Raw genomic sequence first — 19,934 nt, 5'->3', positions numbered from 1 at the left:
ACCAGAGTAACAGCGTAGAGTGGGGAGGAGGCAGCGGACGGGGCGTGAAAGGAACGACCCACAGGAAGCCAGAACATCGAGACGTGGTGCCCAGGGCCGAGGGGGAAGCTGGGGACTATCGTGCCGGAGAGCGTAGTGCAGAAGCCGAGCTGGGTGAGCTAGGGAACGAGAGAGCATCTAGGGAAATCTGGGGGACGCTAACAGGACGAACCCGAACCTAAGCCGGGACATAGGTTCGGGGTGGAGCTCCCGAAACGCAATAAGGGAATGCTTCCAAGGGCTCCAGCTACGTTGAGACTCCTGTTTAAATAGTCATGCACCAGGTCCCACCGACACCCTGAGCTCTCTTGTTTGTCTCAAAGTCCGGCCGGAACCGGCTTTTGCTGCTACGGGGCGGGCGTGTGCCCGCTCATTGGCCAACGCCTGTTTCCAGCCCCTACTCAGCCAATGAGCGTGCAGCAGTGTTTTCATCTTGGGGTCCTAATAAAAGGGCTGGGATAAAAGGGGACAGAAAAAGCGCTAGCCGGGCCCGACACACATCAGTAGGAGCCGGGTGAGCTGCATCCTGGGAATCTGGGCCGCGGGTGAGGGTGCGGGGGGGGGGTGGGGGCGTTGGGGGCGTACGGATACGATGTGTGAATACAAAAGGAAAGACAAAAGAAAAGGCTGGGTGGATGAGGAGCTGCCAGAAGAGATAACGAATGAGGAAAAGCAAGGAAATGAAAGGACGGGGATCCGCTTTTATCGAAGCAGGAAAATTGTCTGGGAAACCGCCCAGGATGGGGTCGGGCAGGTGGCTCGCGCCGCCGGTTTGAACCGGCTTCGCCTCGCCCATGCGGGGTTCGCGTGGCCTCGGCGCCTAGCGACCTAGACAGTGGCCAATGGAGCAGCGGTTCCTGTGCCGTCAGGCCAATCAATGAGCCCTGGGCGGACCGTACTGGAGCTCGGTGCGCTGATCTTTTGGTTGAAGAAACCAGCTCTGGGGAAGGGTCTCCGGCGCGGGCGGGAGGGCGCCTATCAGGTTCCGAGCCAGTGGTCGCTCTCAGGTATGCGGCTGCCCAGGTGTCGGAATCTCTGGGTGCCACTCCTGCAGGCCCCAAGCTCTGTCAGTATTGCTGGAAGCCAGGACTAATTCCACGTCCCTGAGCATGCGTTAGTCCCTTCCTTCTAGCATACCTCAGTTTACCTCTGAGTGAGCTGAGCGAGAAGTCTTCCTGCCTGGCCGCTCCAGTGTGGAGAGCAACCATACAGGGCAGCCGTGGTGGGTGGCCCAGGCCCCAGGCAAGGCTGGGACTTGCTTCGCTGCGCGCACCTGCAGTCCGGGCCGCGGAGGGGTAAGAATCTCTGCGCTGCCGCAGCGGCGGAGCTTGGCGGCTCCGACTGGGCAGGGCCGGGTGCTGACGCCGAGGTCTGTGCGCAGGTGGCTGCAGAGCCGGAGCCGAGCCACCTCGCCGCGTCATGGCGCCCACCCTGGCCACTGCCCATCGGCGCCGCTGGTGGATGGCCTGCACAGCCGTGTTGGAAAACCTCCTCTTCTCGGCAGTCCTCCTGGGCTGGGGCTCGCTGCTCATCATGCTCAAGTCGGAAGGCTTTTACTCCTACCTGTGTACTGAGCCAGGTGAGACGGGCGCGTTGGGCTCGGTCCGGGTGGTCCTGAGTAGGGGCTCTTGGATAGGGCGAGATGACGGTGCAGACCTAACTAGCAATATGCCTCGCTGCACCGCACCTTCCGGTTAGCAAAAGCCCAGTTTGATCCTCACCCAGATCTACTGGGTATATATCATTGTCCCTGTTTTATGGACAAAGAAACTGAGGCTCAGACAGATCTTCTGACTTGCCCAAGGCCACACAGCTGGAGATTGTAATAGTAATAGATCCAGAACCCGGAGTCCAGGGTGTTCTTTCCACCACCTGGGAACATTGCTGGACGCTTCTCCTCCCAGTGCTTAGCACATCACTTGCTTTGGAGTGAGCGTGTCACTCCCTCACTGTAGAAAAAGGAACTCCTGACTCGGTGGCCGGGGTGTAACAGAGAGGAAGTGGTTTGGTCTCCACCGCATGGAAGGTTCATCTAGAATCTAGATGTTTTTTAGCAGACCATTACGGAGACTTTTAAGGGCCTGTCAGATACAATTTGTCTATTTTTGCTCCTTTATGATTTTCCAAAGGACGTTATGTTCCACAAGCTGTGAGAGCATTTCAGTGGCCTTCTACCCCATGAGGGGGTGAGAAAAGAGGCGAGGGGGACATTTGTGGAAATGACACTGGGTCTGTCCTTTCCCTTTGCCACACCGTTGGTGGTTGGAGTGTGGGCTGGGGATGCCGGTCTGTAGGACATGGAATCCACATTCCTACCTTCGCATTTCTCAACTCCGTTTCAAGGTCCTAATTGTTGCCCATCTGTAGGTTTAGCCCAACAGTGGGACTCAGGTGGCTGCCAGCTTCTGCCCTCGTGCCCCCCTTCCTCTGCAACCTTGATAGGAAACATTTCTCTCTGCCTTCCTGCTGTCTGCAGCTGTTCAGACTAACCATTGAGCTCCCTAATGCCTCTCTCCAGTGCCTTTGTCAGGCATCCCCTGCCTGAGTCCCTTTGGATGGAGATAGCCCAAGCCTGACCCCTGATCATACCACCAGCATGCCTTTCCTTCCAAGAGTCCTTTGGAGGACAGAAAAAGTGTTGAACCAGCTCACGCTGCCTGTGACCCCCTGTAGAGTCCTCCCTGCTTCCTTTCTCTCATCTTCCCAAGATATTCTTTTTTTTTAAGAATTTATTTATTTATCTGAGAGGGGAAGGGAAGGAGAGAGAGAGAGAGAGAAATATCAACGTATGGTTGCCTCTCGTGCCTTCCCTGCCTGGAACTGGGAACTGGCCTGCAACCCAGGCACGTGCCCTGACTGAGAATCGAACCTCGATCGTGTGGTTCGAAGGCCCTCGCTCAATCCACTGAGCTACACCAGCCACGGCTTATCTTCCCAGGATATTCTTGAGTGTGCCAGTCTCTAGGGAAGCCTAGCAGAGAGGTTAAGGGCAAGAGAAAGGGAGTTGACGCATGCACGCCTGGGAGAGGGCAGAGAATATATCATGTAGAACCTTTAGCCTTTAACCACTCAGAAATATTTCCTGATAGCCTAAGGGTTCTTGGCAGACCTTTCCCCGTGTCAGCAAGAAATCTTGGGTGATGAGAAAGTCACTCAGACCTTGTTCCTTAAACAAGCTTTCTGTTTTGCCCAAGAGATGGTGAATTAATGACTTTCTGGAAGGAACAGTTTGGGGTATTTGGCTCTTCCTCTCCTACCCTCACTCCTCCCTCCTCCCTTTGAGATCGTGACCCTTCCTGTTTGCTTCCTTGGCCTGTTAGGCTTTTGAATAGCAAGTTTTAAAAGCAGAAAGAAACCTGATCACCCCCAGGTGAAGCTTTCTAGCATCTTGACTGCACTGGAGGACTCCTGTATTCAATTTTTTTTTACCCTCTTGGTATCAGAAGGTTAGATTTTAGGGTTCTTCCCAAATTTGTCCACTGATTTAATTTATTTGATGGTATCAGTAGCTTTGGGGTCAGTCACTTCATTCTTGTCTCAGTCTTGGCTACTTCCTTCGTTTAAGTTGGAGGAGCCTGAGAGATTGTGCCAACACAGTGCCCAGTTGGTATTTAAGCTCTTAAGGCTTGACTAGTCCCCCCAATAACTCAAAGTGAAGGTGAAGGGTGAGGATGTGGGTTGAACATCAACTTCTTATCCCATGCCTTTGTTCCTTCTTCTGATTTTGTTTTTCTGACTCTCTGGTAAATCCACTGACTCAGCATCCTCGGTGGACAGGCCTCCTGATTCTGCTTATCTCTCTGGCTTCTAGGAGTCCAAGCGCCTGTCCAAGTAGCCTGTTGCTTTTCAGGGCCAGGAATCCTCGTGCCTTGCCTGACTGGGAGTGACTGGAGGATTCAGGGTCAAGGTTTCTGCTGAGGTGAAATATTTTCAGACTTGGCAGATGACTGAATCACAGAGGAGCAGTCAGGCCATTTGCTGAATTTATTGAATTAGACTTGTGAAAAGCTGACCAGCCTCCAGCTGATTGAGATGCAAATTTGTCACTTTTTGTTGCTTTTAGAACTGATGCTCTTTGGTTTGTTCTCTAAAGAACATCTGAACCTGTTGAAAAGTTCTCGGAACTCTTTCTTCGGACTCCAGCCAGAATCTGGTCACAGACACAGTGCCAGGTTCCAGCTTGGTGAGGTGGGAGGAGGGAAGAAAGAGCCCCTTTCTCTGCTGCCCCTGAGCTCTTTTCCCCTGGCCTGTGGGGTGGTCAGGATTGATGGCAGGGGCCAGGAATGGGCATTTAGGCTTTACCTCCCCAGTCCAGTCCCCCTGGTGTGGACAGGAGACTGATTGGGCTCCCAGCCCGGGAGGAAGAGGGCTTTTCCCGTCCTGTGTCCTCCGGCCTCCAGATGGCAGCTGTAACTACCCACACCCGACTGCTTTCTCTGTTTTCTCTGCCATCAGGGCGCCCACTTCAGCAGGGTCAGCTCAAAGGGCTGGCGATACCTGTGGCTGTTTTATCTCCTCTGTCATGTAACCGGCACAAACATCGTTGAGGTGCTATCCTGGGGTGCAGAGCAGTCCTGGCCCTCAGGGAATCCTCAGTCTGCCAGCATCAATCAAGTCGCCACACACAGACCTCTGCCTATAATTTCAAGTGGCAGTCAGCATGCCAACGGACAGCAGGGTGGCTGGACTGAGAGTGGTGGTGGGGATCTGATCAACTTGGGTGGGAAGGCCTCTCCGATGTTTGGGCAGAAGTGTAGAGGGTGAGGCAGGGGTGAGTCAGGAGAGAAGGGGGCAAGGAGCCCTAAGGTGGACTGCGTCCTACAGGGTGGAGGAGGCTGCTTGGGAGACTGGATTTTATTCTCAACACATGAAGAAGTGAAGGAGGTGGGGGATGGGGCAGGGTGATCAATTTCATCTCTTTAGACTTAATGACTTATTGAATGAAGGCTTGTCTGTGCTGGCTGGGGTGGGGAGGCGGTGAAAATGAGAGGCATGGACTTTGCCTGAGGAAGTCACAGTCCAGCCCAGCCAGACACCAAGCAGGACCCAGGTCTGTGCTCTGGATCCCTGTGGTCACTTTACCTGCTGTGTTGGGGGAGAGCCGACTTGGCGCTGGATGGTTAGAGTTTATGGTTCTTCTGAAAAAAAGCAGAAAGTGGCCCTCGGGGTTCTGAGAGGGCTGATGGGCGATTGCCACCCAGGGAAGCCCCACCAGGCCTGGTCCCCACTAGGCTGGGCCGAGAGGTGGACAGGAGACATTCCTGTGGCTTTGAGGCCCTCCTTTATTGATTGATTAATTGATTGTTTGATTGGATTTACTCTTTATTGTGTTTTTTTAAAATATTTATTTATTTATTTTTAGAGAGAGGGAGAGGGAAAGGGAAGAAGAAACATCAGTGTGTGGTTTTCTCTCATGAGCCCCCAACTGGGGACCTGGCCCACAACCCAGGCACGTGCCCTGACTGGGAATCAAACCTGTGTCCCTTTAGTTCACAGACTGGCACTCAGTCCACTCTGCTACACCAGCCAGGACTGATTTAATCTTTTTTGTATATTTTCCCATTACCGGTTTTGTTCCCCTATACCCCCTCCCCCTAATTTTTTTACTTTTTAAAAATTTTTTGAAGATTTTATTTATTTATTTTTAGAGAGAGGAGAAGGGAGAGAGAAAGAGAGAGAGAGAGAGAGAGAAACATCAATGCGTGGTTGCCTCTCACAGGCCCCCTACTGTGGACCTGGCTGGCAACCCAGGCATGTGCTCTGACTAGGAATCAAAATGGTGACCTTTTGCTTTACAGTCTGACTGAGCCACACCAGCCAGGGTTAATTTTTAAAAAATTTCTATTGAATTTATTAGGGTGACACTGGTTAATAAAATTCTATAGGTTTCAGGTGTACAATTCTAGAATACGTCATCTCTACTCTATTGTATTATATTGTGTTCACCACCCCAAGTTCAGTCTCTTTCCGTCACCATTTATCCCTCCTCTATCCTCTTCTGCGCCCGCGCTTTCCCTCTGCTAATCACCATACTCTTGTCTGTGTCTACGACTTTGTGGGTTTTTTTTAACCTAGCTCCCCAACCCCCTCCCCTCTGTTCTCTGTGTCTGAATCTGTCTCTCTTTTGTTTTTTAGTTTAATTGATTCGTTAGATTCTATATGTAAGTAAAATAATATTGTATTTATCTTTCTCTGACTGGCTTATTTCACTTAGCATGATATTCTCCAGGTCCATCTATGCTGTCGCAAAAGGTAGCATTTTCTTCTTTCCTACAGCAGAGTGGTATTCCATGGTGTAAAATGTACCACAGCTTTTTTTATCCACTCATCTACTGATGGGTGGCACTTGGGCTGCTTCCAGATCTTGGCTACTGTAAATAATGCTGCTATGAACATAGGGGTGCATGTATTCTTTCAAATTAGTGTTTTGGGTTTCTTCAGCTGTATTACCAGAGTAGAATTGCTGGGTCATAAGGCAGATCCACTTTTAGTGGAAATAACACCATACTGTTTCACCACAGGGACTACAACAGTCTGCATTCCCAGAGGGTTCCCCTCTCTCCACGTCCTCTCCAACACTGGTTGTTTGTTGATTTGTTGATGATAGCCATTCTGACATGTGTGCGGTGATAGCTCGTTGTGGTTTGAATGTATATTTCTATGATGATTAGTGATGTTGATCATCTTTTCATATGTCTGCCGGCCATCTGTGTGTCCTATATTCAGGTCCTCTGCCCATTATTTTATTGGATTTGTTTGTTGTTTTGGTGGTAAGTTGTGTAAGTTCTTTATAAATTTTGGATGTCAACTCCTTATCAGATGTATCATTGCCCAGTATATTCTCCCATTCAGTGGGTTGTCTTTTCATTTTGTTGATGGTTTCCTTTACTGTGTAAAATCTTTTTAGTTTGATGTGGTCCCATTTGTTTATTTTTTCGTTTCCCTTGCCCGAAGAGATATATAAAAAAAATGCTATGAGAAATGTCTAAGGTTTTACTGCCTATGTTTTCTTTAGGATTTTTATGGTTTTGAGTCTTACATTTAAGTCTTTAATCCATTTTGAGTTTATTTTTGTATTTGGTGTAAAAAGGTTGTCTAATACCATATTTTTGCATATATCTATCCAATTTTCTCAGTGCCATTTATTGAATAGACTGTCTTTACCCCATTGTATGTTCGTGCCTCCTTTGTCAAATGAGAATTGGCCATAAAGGTGTAGGTCTATTCCTGGACTCTCTATTCTGTTCCATTGATCTGTAGGTCTTTTTTATGCTACTACCATGCTGTTTTGATTACTATGGGATTATAATATAATTTGATATGTAGCATGGTTCTTACAACTTTGTTTGACTTCCTCAAGATTGCTATGACTATTTGTGGTTTCATGTAAATTTTTGGAATATTTGTTTTAGTTCTGTGAAATATACCGTTGGTATGTTAATAGGAATTTCATTGAATCTCTGGATTGCTTTGGGTAGTGTGCACATTTTAATGATGTTAATTCTTCCTGTTCATGAACATGGCATATGCTTCCACTTATTTGTGTCTTTTTCAATTTCTTTTTTCAGTGTCTTACAATTTTCTGAGTATATGTCATTTACATCCTTGGTTAAATTCATTCCTAGGTATTTTATTTATTTATTTATTTATTTGGTGCCCCCCTCTGAAGTATTTTTTTTTTGATGTAACTGTAAATGAGACTTTTTAAAAAAGATTTTATTTATTTATCTTTAGAGGGGAAGGGAAGGAGAGAGGGAGAGAAATATCAATGCATGGCTGCCTCTCGTGTGCCCCCCGTCGGGGGCTGCATCCCCCACTGGGAACCCGCCCGCAACCCAGGCATGTGCCCTGACTGGGAATCGAACTGGCAACCCTTTGCTTCATAGACCTGTGCTCAATCCATTGAGCTATACCAGCCAGGGCTCTTTTGTTTCTAATTTTGTTTTTTGGGGGGTCTTGTTTCTTTTTTCTTGATGAGTCTGGTTAAAGGTTTGTCGATCTTGTTTATCTTCTCAAAGAACCAGGTCTTGGTTTCATTGAAACTTTGTAATTTTGTTTAGACTTTCTTTTTTAAATTTATTTATTCATTTTTAGAGAGAGGGGAAGGGAAGGAGAAAGAGTGGGAGAGAAACATCAATGTGTGGTTGCCTCTTATGTGTCCCCCACTGGGGACCTGGCCTGCAACCCAGGCATGTGCTCTGACCGGAAATCGAACCAGTGACCCTTTGCTTCTCAGGCCGGCACTCAATCCATTGAGTCACACCAGCCAGGGTTAGACTCTATTCTATTTATTTCTGCTCTGATCTTTATTATTTTCTTTCTTCTACTCACTTTGGGCTTTTTTGTTATTGTTGTTTTTTGTCCATTTCCTTTAAGTGTATAAATTTACTAGAGAGTTTTCTTGTTTTGTCAGGTAGTCCTATAATGCTGTCGATTTTTCCTCTTAGGGCTGATTTTGCTATATCCCATAGATTTGGGGTTGGTGTGTTCTTATTGTCATTTGTTTCAAAGTATCTTTTGACTTTTTCCTTAATCTCTTTGTTAACCCATTCATTGTTTAGTAACTTGATTTAGCCCCTATGTCTTTATGTGATTTTTCAGTTTTTTTCCCTTGTGATTGATTTCTAGCTTCATACCATTATGGTTAGAGAAGATGCTTGGTATGATTTCGGTTTTCATAAATTTATTGAGACTTGTTTTGTGTCCTAACATGAGGTCTATCCTAGAAAATGTTCCATGTGCACTTGCAAAGAATGTATATTCTGCTGCTTTTGTGTGAAATGCTTCAAAGATATCAGTTAAATCCATCTGATCTAGTGTGTTATTTAAAGACCACTGTTTCCTTGTTGATTTTCTGTCTGAAAGATCTATTCATTGATTTCAGTGGGGTGTTAAAATATCCTACTGTGACTGTATTACTATTGCTTTCTACCCTTATGTCCATCAAGATTTGCTTTATATATTTAGGTGCTCCTATGTGGGGTACATAAGTGTTTACAAGGATTATAACTTATGGTTGGATTGTTCCCGTTATCATTATGTAGTATCCTTTTTCTCTTACCGTAGCCTTTATTTTAAAGTCTATTTTGTTAGATAGAGGTATTACTATCCTAGCTTTTTAAGATTTTCCATTTGCATGAAATATCTCTTCCATCCCTTTACTTTCAGTCTGTGTGCATCTTTCGTTCTGAGGAGGGTCTACCCGAGGAGGGTCTCTCGTGGACGGCACGTGTGTGGGTCTTGTTTTCTTACCCATTCAGCGACCTGTGTGTTTTGATTAGAGCACTCAAGTCATTTACATTCAAAGTGATTATTGATAGGTGTGTGTTTATTCCCATTTTATTCTTTTAACTGTGTTCCTCTGTTGTTTTTTGTTTGTTGGTCTGGGAAGCTCACTCTTTCTCCTTTAATTTTAAATAATAGCCTTGCTGGGTAAAATAGTCTTGGTTGTAGGTCCTTGCTTTTCATCACTTTGAATATTTCATACCAATCCCTTTTCAGGCCTTACCTTTTTATGGTCTCCTTCACTCAAGGGCGAGGGGTTGATAGCATTTCAAAACTCCCCTTTCACTTTTATTGCTGTGACTATGACCACTTCCACTTTCCCCTCCCCAGTGTATTTTGGATTTTTAAAAAAATTGTAGCAACGGGTAAAGAAGCCTAAAGGCTGGTGCCCACAGCCTCAGGATGTGTCACGGGGCAGGGGGGCGGGGGGGGGGCGGGGCTGGCGCCCTCAGCCTTCCCCACCAACCCCGCTTTCCTCCTTTTTCATTTCATGACCCAGTTTTTCTCCCCTGCATCCGCTGCTCACCCCACCTGGCTTCTTGGTGTGCTAGTAAGGTCCTATCCAGCTTGGGTTGGCTTTCAGGGACCTCTGGGAGGATCTGGGGGCAGTCCCGTTCTCACTAGGTGACCACAGCCCTGGCCACGTAGCAGGCCATGCTGTCTGTGTCCTGCCTTTTGTTTGCTCTGTGTCTGAGTCTGACCTCTCACCTACATCCCCTCCCCACCCTCCCCAGATGCTGCTTCCTGTTGCCGGATAGACTAAGGATTTGAGAGAAAGATGGGCATCCTGGGGCAGGGGCCATCAGCAGGGTGGTCCAGGGTCCTGCCCCCAGGGCAGGCGCACTCAGTAAGCAGCCAGTCAGAAAGGGGCTGCTCAGAAAGTTAGAGGGGCCTCCAGCCCTGTGCCCTTAGCTACTGGAAGCATCATCTGGCTAGCTGTTCTGAAGGCCCCCACTCCCTTTATTTCCCTGGGATGGGGGAGCCCCCTCTTCAACCCAGAGATGTCAAGGAAGCCTGAGTGGGGTCACAGCACCCGCTTTTCTCCTCTGCTTTCTCTGTAAGATTTTGTATGTGAGTCTTTGTAAGTGAGGCTGAACAGTGCAGGCATTGTTCTCTTCCCTTTCCCCGGGTTTCTTCCAAAGCAGTCGTATGCCTGTTCTCAGCACACTCCGGCCGCATTAGTTCCTGGCCTGTCTTCATGGTTCACCTTCCCCAGCTGGGCTGGGTCAGGCCACTCTGGCCACCCACTGAGGAGGCATCTGTTTACTAAACAGGTACAGGTGAGGCGCAGAGCAGGCTGGGTTCGGGTGAGGCTGAGCTGTTGCTGGGGCAAGAGGGGCACCCCAGAGGAGCCTTGACACTTCCTGGGTGCTTATTTGTTTGTGTGTCTCCTGGCCTACAATGGCCCAGGTGGAAGTAGAGGGAGAGGAGTGCCTGGGTGTGACTTTGTTTGGGCATCTGCTTAATCTCTGTTTATTTATGTGGGCACTTTTACTGCCAGGAAGTCTTCTGGATTTCCTCCAGGGTGAAGGACACTCGCATGCTGCTCCACAGGCAGACAAGGGGCCACTCACGTACCTCCACCCCCACCCCTGTTGCTGGCTATCACTGCCTGAAGGCAGGAGGGCCAGGTGCTCCTTTGGCAGGGATTTCTTTAAGAGGAGAAGGCTGATAGCCCAAAGTAAGGCCCTTGCTTCTGTGTGTAGTGGCTCTTTGACCTGTCTGTTCATGAGCCACCTGTCTAGTAACAGGGGTGATCAGATCTCTAAACAACTCAGATGTTTATACCCTACCCCCACTTACAGCAAATTAGGGAGACTGCCTTGTGTGTGTTGCCTTGGAATTGTATCTTTTCTCTCTTGGTGAGTACAGTCATGGATTTAACATTCCCTTGTGGTTTCTCTCTGGGAAGCCTCTGTGTAGGCATCCTGGTGCCTCAGAGACAGTGCGAGCTCACTTCCTGTCCACCTGTGGCTCCTGCTCGCAGCAGCAGGCCCTGAGGCATCTAGTGCAGTAATGGGCTCTAGACTCTGCTTGGCCACAGGCAGGTCTCACAAGCCAGCAATCCTGGACCCTGGGGCGCCCTCTCCACCCATCCCCTCATCACACTTGTGCTGGTTTGCTCATATCTGTACACCAACCTGGAAATGGCTGCTGTCCCACTTGACAACCAGCTCCTGTTGCCGGAGGCAGAGCTGTTGCCTGAAGCCAGTGCCGACCTGTGAGGCAGCCCCACCTTTCCAGAAGCTGCCCTACCCTGGGTGGGCAGCTCAGCCCTCAGGCCGCCAGCTAAGTTAGTGTGTGGACAGTTCCGAGGTGGAGCCTCATGGGCTCTGACCCTGTTTGGCATGTGTGTTCGGCTGCCAGTGGGCGGGGCCTCTTAGAGAAGTGAGAGAAAGTAGTGGGCTGGGTGGGCTGGGTAGGTTTGGTTTCTGTGGCTTCAGGTGAACAGTGTGGCTCTAATCTTTTTGAATCCCCTTTATCTTCCATTTGTTTCTGTACATTCTAGTTCCTTCCTTCTCTCTTGATCCTTTCAGCCACTGTGATCTGATTCCACTGTTTCATTAATTCAGTAAATGACTGCCCTACACCAGGACCCGAGTAAGGTGGTGGGGACACAGGCGACTAGAACACAGTCGTCTGCTCTTCAGGGTCCCCTCCCGGTGGGAGCCTAGACACAACAAGCTCGTGCTGCTACCCCGAAGTCAGGGAAGATCTGCTCCAAGTCCCGTGTTGGGTTCTGCTGCAGCATTACCTCCATCCAGAGCCTCTAATAATAGTAACTGTAACAACTTTCAGATATTATTTATTGATCACTTTCTGTGCTTGTGTGAGCTCTAGAATGTTGTCTGGATCTTTTCCCTAAAACTCTAGGCGGTCAATACATATTGTTAGATTGTGCTCATATTATAGACACAGAATTGAAAAAGAGCAAGATTAAGTCATTTCTCCAAAGTCGTACAAGTAGGAAGTGGGGAAATCAACACTGGGACCCAGCACCTCACCCTCAGTCAGTGCGCCCCCAGGAGGGCTTGTTGGTTAGAGGTCGGTACATGGCATGATTCACCCAAAGCACATCTTTTTCTGTCCTTGGAGCAGCCCTGGGGGGCCTTTGCAGACCTCAGCTGTACAGCCCTGGCACCAGAGGGCCACAGCCTGGAGGCACTCGGTTCTCTGAAGGAGGCATTTCCTCGTCTCTCCCGGCTTCCTGCAAATCTAATCAGAGGCCGCTCCTCTCGCTTCAGGATTAGTCAGCATGGCTTAACTAGCAGTCCCAGAGAGGAGAGAGTCCTTCAGCCTCGCATCCCAGGCCTGTCCCCCACCCTCCTGCCTGCAGCTGCCACAGCACTTTTCCCTGCCTATTTTGTTGTCTTGGTGCTGGGTGGACTTTGGAGAGGGTCGTTAAGGGCCAGGATTATAGCACAGGTGTGGCCTCAGGGACTGTAAACATGGTGACTATAGCTAGAAAGTGAGAAAGGTCACCTCGACAGGTGGGAGCAGGTAGGTGGGGACTGTTAAAGAACTGTCCAAGAGCTTCTACAGCTTAGTATGTGTGACGGTTGGTGGTTGAAAATGGGAGGGGAGGAGGTAGCACGAGGATGGTGTGTTTGAGAAGTCCCCTGCACTTAGTGTAAAGGGGGCCCTTCACTCTTTTCCAAACTGACCTCAGAGAACCCCAGGGCATAGCAGTGAGACCAGCAGTTTGTCCTTCCCAGGTGGTCCAGCATCAGCCTCCTGTGTGCTGGCTGCATCTGTTTCCATGGACAGAGCTGCTGACCAGGCTCTGGCCAGCCTGGGGTCCCACTGCTAAGGCTGGTCCTGAGGTCTACTATTCCAGGGCCTGGGTGACTGTAGAGCAGGAATCCCAGCCTCAGGCTCAGGGTTGCTTTAAGGGACACATGAGGCCCCTGAGAAGGGTGGGTAAGACTGTGCATTTTCTGGGGAGCTGGAGCGTAGCTTTCTGAACTGGATTCACCAGAGGGTCTGTGATACCTGCAAATGTTAGGAACCTCTGCGCTATTGCTTTAGGAGGCTTGGGCCAGATGGACATCCAGGCCTGCCGTGGGGTGGCCTGAGCCCTCAGGCGGCCCAGAGACAGCTCTGCCATTCCCATTGGGGTGACTTCAAATGTGCACCTGGTCCTCTGATCTTCGGGATCCTTACCACGACCCTGTGATCAGGTTTTCCTCCCTCTGCACACACAGAGAATGTCACCAACGGCACAGTGGGGGGCACAGCAAAACCAGAACAGGAGAAAGAGGTGACCTGGGTGAATGGCTGGCTCAGCTGCAAGGCCCAGGATGAGATGCTAAACTTGGCCTTCACCGTGGGCTCCTTCCTGCTCAGTGCCATCACCCTGCCCCTGGGCATCGTCATGGACAAGTATGGCCCAAGGAAGCTCAGGCTGCTGGGCAGGTCAGTGTTGGGTGTGGGAGATGGGCTGGTGGATCCTGGGCTGAGTTCCCCACTGTAGGGAATCCTGGAACCTGCTATCAGGTACACTGTGGAAATCCCTAAATGCCCACCCAGAGTGGGATTTTTCTACCCTGTCTTCCCCTGAGTCAGTGGATACTGTGGTCCTTGTAATGTGCCAGTATTGCATAAAAGAGGCACAGGGCCCAGGCCTGCCTGGGAGGGTCTGCAGTTGCTTGTCATTAAGGTCACTGGCTTCCACAGTCTTCTTGACCTACCTCTAGCAGCAAAAAACAGGTTTTTAAAATATACTTCTAATATAAGCACATGGAATTATCAATTATATATGCCATTCTTAATTTTTTATGTGCTTTGTGATACATATGCAAAAATATGAATGAAAATGGCTGAGGTTAAAAATTATAAAATAGAAGTCCTAATATTTTCCCTACCACCGGCACCTGTATGGATCACCGTGTGCATCCTCCAGGGGGCGTGTCCCTGGTCTGTATAGTTCCAGCGTGCCAGACTCAGGGTCAGTCAACCAGCAACTGGCCTCTCAGGTCATGGCCTCTCCAGGCCAGTCCCACTGGGAAGGGTCACCTTGGAGGGCAGTGGTTTGCAGTGAGTGAGACCTGTGACTGGGGAGGAAATGGGTGGTGGAGCAGTTTCATTCGCCTTTTGGAGCTTTAAGAGGCCCCAGTTCGCAGAGCCAGGTGGATCTGGTGGGTTCCGTCATCCCGTGGCTAAATGAGCAAGGAACCTGGGGAGTGGATTGTGCCCTTGCTCACTTCAGAGCTCTGGCCGCTCCAGTCGGGGTGGGAGGGGGCAGTGCAGCGTGCTGTTTACCAGATGTGGCTGCCAGGCTGGAATTCCTGCGTAGGCACTTACTAGTTGGAGACTTAGGAGAAATCAGTTCTTTTTATTCCCCCTCATCAATAAAATGGAGCCAATGATACTCCTTAGAATTGGTAAATAAAATATTGTATATAATATTCCAGAACTACCTGAAACATAGTGAATACTTCCAAATACTAATAATATGAAAGTAGCAATAATAGGAAAAATGCATTATTTCTGCTCATTTTTAGTGCCTGCTTTGCTGTCTCCTGCTTGCTGATTGCGTATGGAGCAAGTAACCCAGACTGTGAGTACACTTTTTCTCTACCCTTTTGTCAGGGACTGGGGAGGGCACCCAGAGGGGCTCACAGGCCCATCTGCTCTAGGGCACTCAGCCAGGCCTGTGCTCACTGATCCAGTGAGAGGCGATGCTTTTTAGGCTGTTACCCACTTACTTACCTCAAATGGGTGGCTGCGTGAAAGAACAGTCACCCCAGACAGATGTGGGAGGCACGCCCCAGGTTGTGTGAAACTCCCGTGCCATCACCAAGCCAGGCCAGTATGAGATGGCCTCTTTGGTCCAACCTGAGAGACAAGTTCACAGAGCCAGGTCCCCTACAGGGGTGTGTGCACAATCGTCAGCTGCATCTGCCTGAGGCAACTCAGGCCAGTACTTTAAAGGTAGCCAGGAAGCTACCTGGCCACCAGCCCTGTCCAGATGGAGCTGTTGCTTCAAGGACTTTTAGAACAAACACCAAAATAGGCCTTCAGTTTCACCATTGATTGATTTGGGGATACCAGTATTTTTTGTTTTAGTGAAGCAGTTTCTTTAGGCCTCTCGCTTGCGGCTCAGGTTAGTGGAGAAGAGAAGGTGGGGAGGCACCTTTTGTAAGAGCCCAAGCCCTGGCCTCCCTGAAGCGCAGCTGGTGGTTCCCTGCTTACATGCCTTCCGTTTTCTCACAGCTCTCTCTGTGCTCATCTTCATCTCCCTGTCTCTGAATGGCTTTGGTGGGATGTGCATGACTTTCACCTCGTTAACAGTAAGTATCGATTTCTTTAAGGAGATCGCAGCTCAGTCATCTCCTTGTGAAGCTGAGACAGCTTTCATTGGCTTCAGTTTCCTTCCCTTCCCTTCACTGGCACGTGCCTGGACATCCCAAGCACTAGGGGGCTGCTGGTGATAAAGCGGCCAGACAGCGAAGCCAGCCATGGCCTCCACAGCTGGGGAGGGAGGTCCTGCAGGCACAACAGGGCTCAGCTCTCCGAGCGGGCCCATCGGCTGCTGACCTTGGCTTAGGTGCTGAGGAAGCCAGCTTACTAGCCATGTGTCGGGGAGAGATAGGAGCAGGGAGATAAAAGCTACCGCCGCTTGCTTTTCTCTTGTTTTCTGTGACAGCTCTGGTTAACAGTGTCGCCTGCAAACAAACCTCCCTCAGAGTTTCCCCCAGCCATTGCCTTTGTCCACAACTGAATGGAAACCCAGGGAGCACGCAGGCTGCCTCTCTTCTTGGTCTTGATATGCCAGGACACAGAAGGACCCTCGAGGGAAAGATGTTTTCTCAGGATGCTGAACACCCCCTTATGGGGAGCACCAGAATGTCACAGAATGTGCTCCTTTGGGAGGTGAGAGAGACCGTAGGAAAGCTCTCATGGAAAGTGAGCCAGGAAAGGCCTTCCTGGAAGGGAGAAGGAAGCTCTCTGCAAGGTGGGGCAAGGTGGCCATTGGGAAAACAGACTAATGGGCTCTTCAAAGATTCCTGTCCAATGGGAAAGTCTGGCCTGCCTCAGTTTCCCCATGAAAAAGCTTTTATGACACAGTACTTTCACTATTTGCAGGGCACTCTGGTGTCTGATTTCTCTTTCCACTAAGGAGTCAAGCTGTTGAGGGGCCCTTATTTAGCTTTGTGGGACCCCTGGGATTACTGGTTGTCTTGTAGGGAACTTGAAGAGGCCCTGACATTGCCATGAACCCTGTCCTCCGGGCTGTGAGCCAGAGGCTAGGCTGGGCCCAGCATGTCTTCTATTCGCCCTTCCCGTGCTTTGCTTTGTGAACTCTGCTCTGGATGGAAGGATCAGCTGTCTGGGCCTGGGTCCTAGGAGATGAGTGTTCAGTGGCGTCTGTGTTAGGTGACAAAGGGGCATGGCACAGGGCCATGTGGGCGGTGTGCACGGGCAGTGGGTCACACCCACAGATCTGGGTGCTCTGGTTACCTTGCTCCCGGGTGAGAGCGGTTGGGTTTGTACTCTTCTGTGCTTTTCTGTTTCGACTTTTTTAACCAGGGAGATTAAGGAAAAACAAATGTATCCTCTCTCTAACTGTAGGAAATCTGTTAGAATTCACAAAAACCCACACATTCCACTAAGTTGTGTGAACCGTGTGGCAGGAGCCGTGGTTCTGTTTGCTCTTTGACAGCCTGAAGATGACCACCTCTCCCATCGAGATGAAACCTAGAAACCTGGCTCCACCCCATTATTTTAGTCACTCTGTACCTATGTCATGGCAGGGCTGAGTCGGGTAAGAGAAGGAGATGGTCCTTGAGCTTGAGGAGTTTATGCTGCAAGATGCAGAAAGATGCTTTGTTGTGATACAGCATAAGACAGACAGACATCACCTCACCAGGAATCCTCACTAAGAAAGCCTATAAAAGGAATTTATAGTTGATAAGAGTCCGTTAGGGGAGACTGTTAAGCCCATAAAATTTTTTCTTTTTGTTTTTTTAAATTAAGAAACAAAAATATTTTTATTTTAAAAAGTCAATATTTCAGAAATATGTAGACTGTAGAACCTTATGAGTCTACCTTTATCAGTTTAGAATGTATCTCTTCAGTGTATATAAAAAATAATCTATATACCAATGTTATTCTTTTTAAAAAAGAAATACTGTTACAACTTGCCTTTTATACTTAATGTAACTTTTATATCTTTTCCTGCCAGTGCTTAGAAAGCTACCTTATTATTTTAAACTCTAGAGATCTACCTCATTATTAAAGAGTTCCATGTGATGCTATAATATAGATATATCATAATTTACTTAACTAGCTTCCTACTGATGGACACTTGGGTTAGTTTCCAGTTTTTCTGATTTATGATGCTGCTGAAGTGAACATTCCTGTACGTAGATTTCTGTAAAACGTGTACACAAAGCAGGGTTGCTGGGCCACAAGCTCAGCACGCTTTAAATGTTCATGCACACTGTCAGATGGCCCTTCCAAACGTTGTAGAGTGCACCGGAACTGCCCTGCCAACGCATGAGAGTGCCTTTCTCCACGCCCCTTCCAGTGCCCTAGCATTAATCTCTTAGCCACTCTGATTGGGTGAAAAATGACATACCATGATTTTAAATTTTTAAAAAGATTTTTTTCATTTACTTTTGTGGCGGGGAGGGAGAGAGGGCGAGAAACGTCCATCAGCTGACTCTTGCATGTGCCTCAACTGGGGACCCAGCCTGCAACCCAGGCACATGCCCTGACTGGGAATCGAACTGGCGACCTTTTGTTTTGTGGAACAAAGCTCAACTCACTCAGCCAGGCTGATCAGGGTGATGTACCGTGATCTAAACATTTTTTTTCTTTAGCCTTGGCTAGTGTGGCTCAGTGGCTTGAGTGCCGGCCTGTGAACCAAAGGGTTCCCGGTTTGATTCCCAGTCAGGGCACATGCCTGGGTTGCAGACCCAGGTCCCCAGTAGGGGGTGCTTGAGAAGCAACCACTGATATTTCTGTCCCTTTCTTTCACCCTTCTTCTCTCTCTAAACATAAAAATAAATAAATTATTTTAAAAAATGTTTTTTTTGTTAGTGAAATGGAGCATCTTGACATCTTTTCACTTTTTTCTGTGGCCATTTTATTCTTGAATTACTTCTCTGTGTCATTTGTTTTTCTACAGGGTAATCTTTCATATACAAAGAAATTAGCTGTCTGTTTGAGTGAGCAAGGGATCTTACCCTAGGGTTTTTAGGCTTCCATGTGGTCTGTGAATAAGCCTTAGGAGGGTTGTGCACTCCCTTAAGATTATAGGCGGACAGACCGAGTGTGTGCTCTGTGGGTTCATGGTTCTGGGGGCGGTCCACTGCTCTCAACATCCACGAATAGGTCTGTGTGAGGGCTCAAAGCCCTGCCGCCTGGAGGGTTCCTATTAGCACCTCATTCTCCCACTTGGAGGTAAAAGGCTACACAGGCCACACAGTGACCAGCCAAGAAAACTGTCTGATCGGCACTTAAAGCGTTTGGTTAGCAGGGATCTATTTAAGGGAGGCCGGTGGCTTGTAACTTCTAAGGTCCGTATTCTTGGGTCTAGAGCAGAGGTCAGCAAACTGCCACCCCCAGGCCAATCCAGACCACTACAGGGAGTCAGTGTTGTAAACAAACTTTTATTGGCACGGGGCCACTCCCACTTGTTTCATTTGTACAGAATGAAACACTTGTAGAGACCATATGGCCTGCGAAAGCTAAAATATTTACTGTGAGGCTTTTTACGGAAGAAGTTTGACAACCTTTGGTCTAGAGGCACCCAGAAGTTGCTCAGTCACTGTACCCAATGGGAAGGCAGGGGCTGACCCCCCTTCTAGTTACACAGGCCACCTTCCCTCAGCGGTTTTCTCTAAGTACTTTTGAAGTCATCTATTTTCCCTTCGACCACTGCCCTGGTTTGAGGCTTCTTCATGGCACCCTCCTGTCTCCTGAGGCCTCAGATGGGGGCTCCCAGGGCTGCTTTTCTCCAGGACAGACCCTGAGAGGGGATGAGAAGCAGGTCAGAGAGGACAGGGCGTGAGCGCTTGGGCAACGTTTTGGGGCTGGCCAAAGCATCTGCTGAGCAGAGCTCAGTCCTGTTGGACGTGGCCCAGGCCTTTAAAAAGCAGAACTGTCAGCAGCAGCTCCTAGAGAAGCAGAGCTCGCAGCATGGTGGCACTTTCTGTTTGTCTCCCGCCCATATTCTAACTGGGGGGCCCAAGGAGTCTTCACAGTCGCCTCCAGGAGCATCTAAATCAAATCTACAATACTTTGGGACCATGGAATATGGTCCATGATAACTTGGGAATGTGCACCGGGTTGGGGGGGGTGTTGTCGTGGAAACCTTCATTTGGGGACTTTCTGAGCCCCAAGGGGTTTTGTGTTTCATTGGGCTGTGGCATAAATGAAGACTTGCAGATACTGTAAGCCGTTACTTCTGTTGGTTGATGGGGGACCCAAATGGGCAAAATACCTTTTCCCTGGGGGCCAGGACAAGATGGCAGATGGAGGCCTCCCTTACATAACCCCAGAGGCCTACTAATGGGTGATTCTTCCTGGGGGGAGGGCTCAGAGGGGCATGGGGAATCCCATACCACGTGGGCCCCCTGATGGCAGAACTGGCACTCTCG

At 49.0% G+C, this 19,934-nt stretch overlaps 1 protein-coding gene across 5 annotated transcripts in view; it reads left to right on the top strand.

Moving 5' to 3' along the window:
• Positions 1-466: 466 nt before the first annotated feature.
• Positions 467-19,934, top strand: part of SLC43A2 (solute carrier family 43 member 2) — a 43,075-nt gene continuing 23,607 nt past the window's right edge. The window contains exons 1-5 of one of the 5 annotated variants that reach the window (XM_037070055.1): positions 467-542; positions 1,421-1,618; positions 13,530-13,740; positions 14,829-14,884; positions 15,541-15,617. In XM_037070055.1, the coding sequence (XP_036925950.1) occupies positions 1,459-1,618; positions 13,530-13,740; positions 14,829-14,884; positions 15,541-15,617 (504 nt within the window). In that variant the 5' untranslated portion in view covers positions 467-542; positions 1,421-1,458. Of the gene's footprint in view, positions 554-803; positions 1,047-1,420; positions 1,619-13,529; positions 13,741-14,828; positions 14,885-15,540; positions 15,618-19,934 lie in introns of those variants that run through there. The other 4 variants (XM_037070054.1, XM_037070053.1, XM_037070051.1 and 1 more) reach the window with 4 other exon arrangements.

The sequence above is a fragment of the Sturnira hondurensis genome, unplaced genomic scaffold, assembly GCF_014824575.4.
Source record: "Sturnira hondurensis isolate 20B ecotype Veracruz unplaced genomic scaffold, ASM1482457v3 Scaffold0018728, whole genome shotgun sequence".
NCBI classification, from domain to species: domain Eukaryota; kingdom Metazoa; phylum Chordata; class Mammalia; order Chiroptera; family Phyllostomidae; genus Sturnira; species Sturnira hondurensis.
The sequence above is the reverse complement of the archived record's forward strand: the minus strand, read 5'-3'. Positions and strand labels throughout refer to the sequence as shown.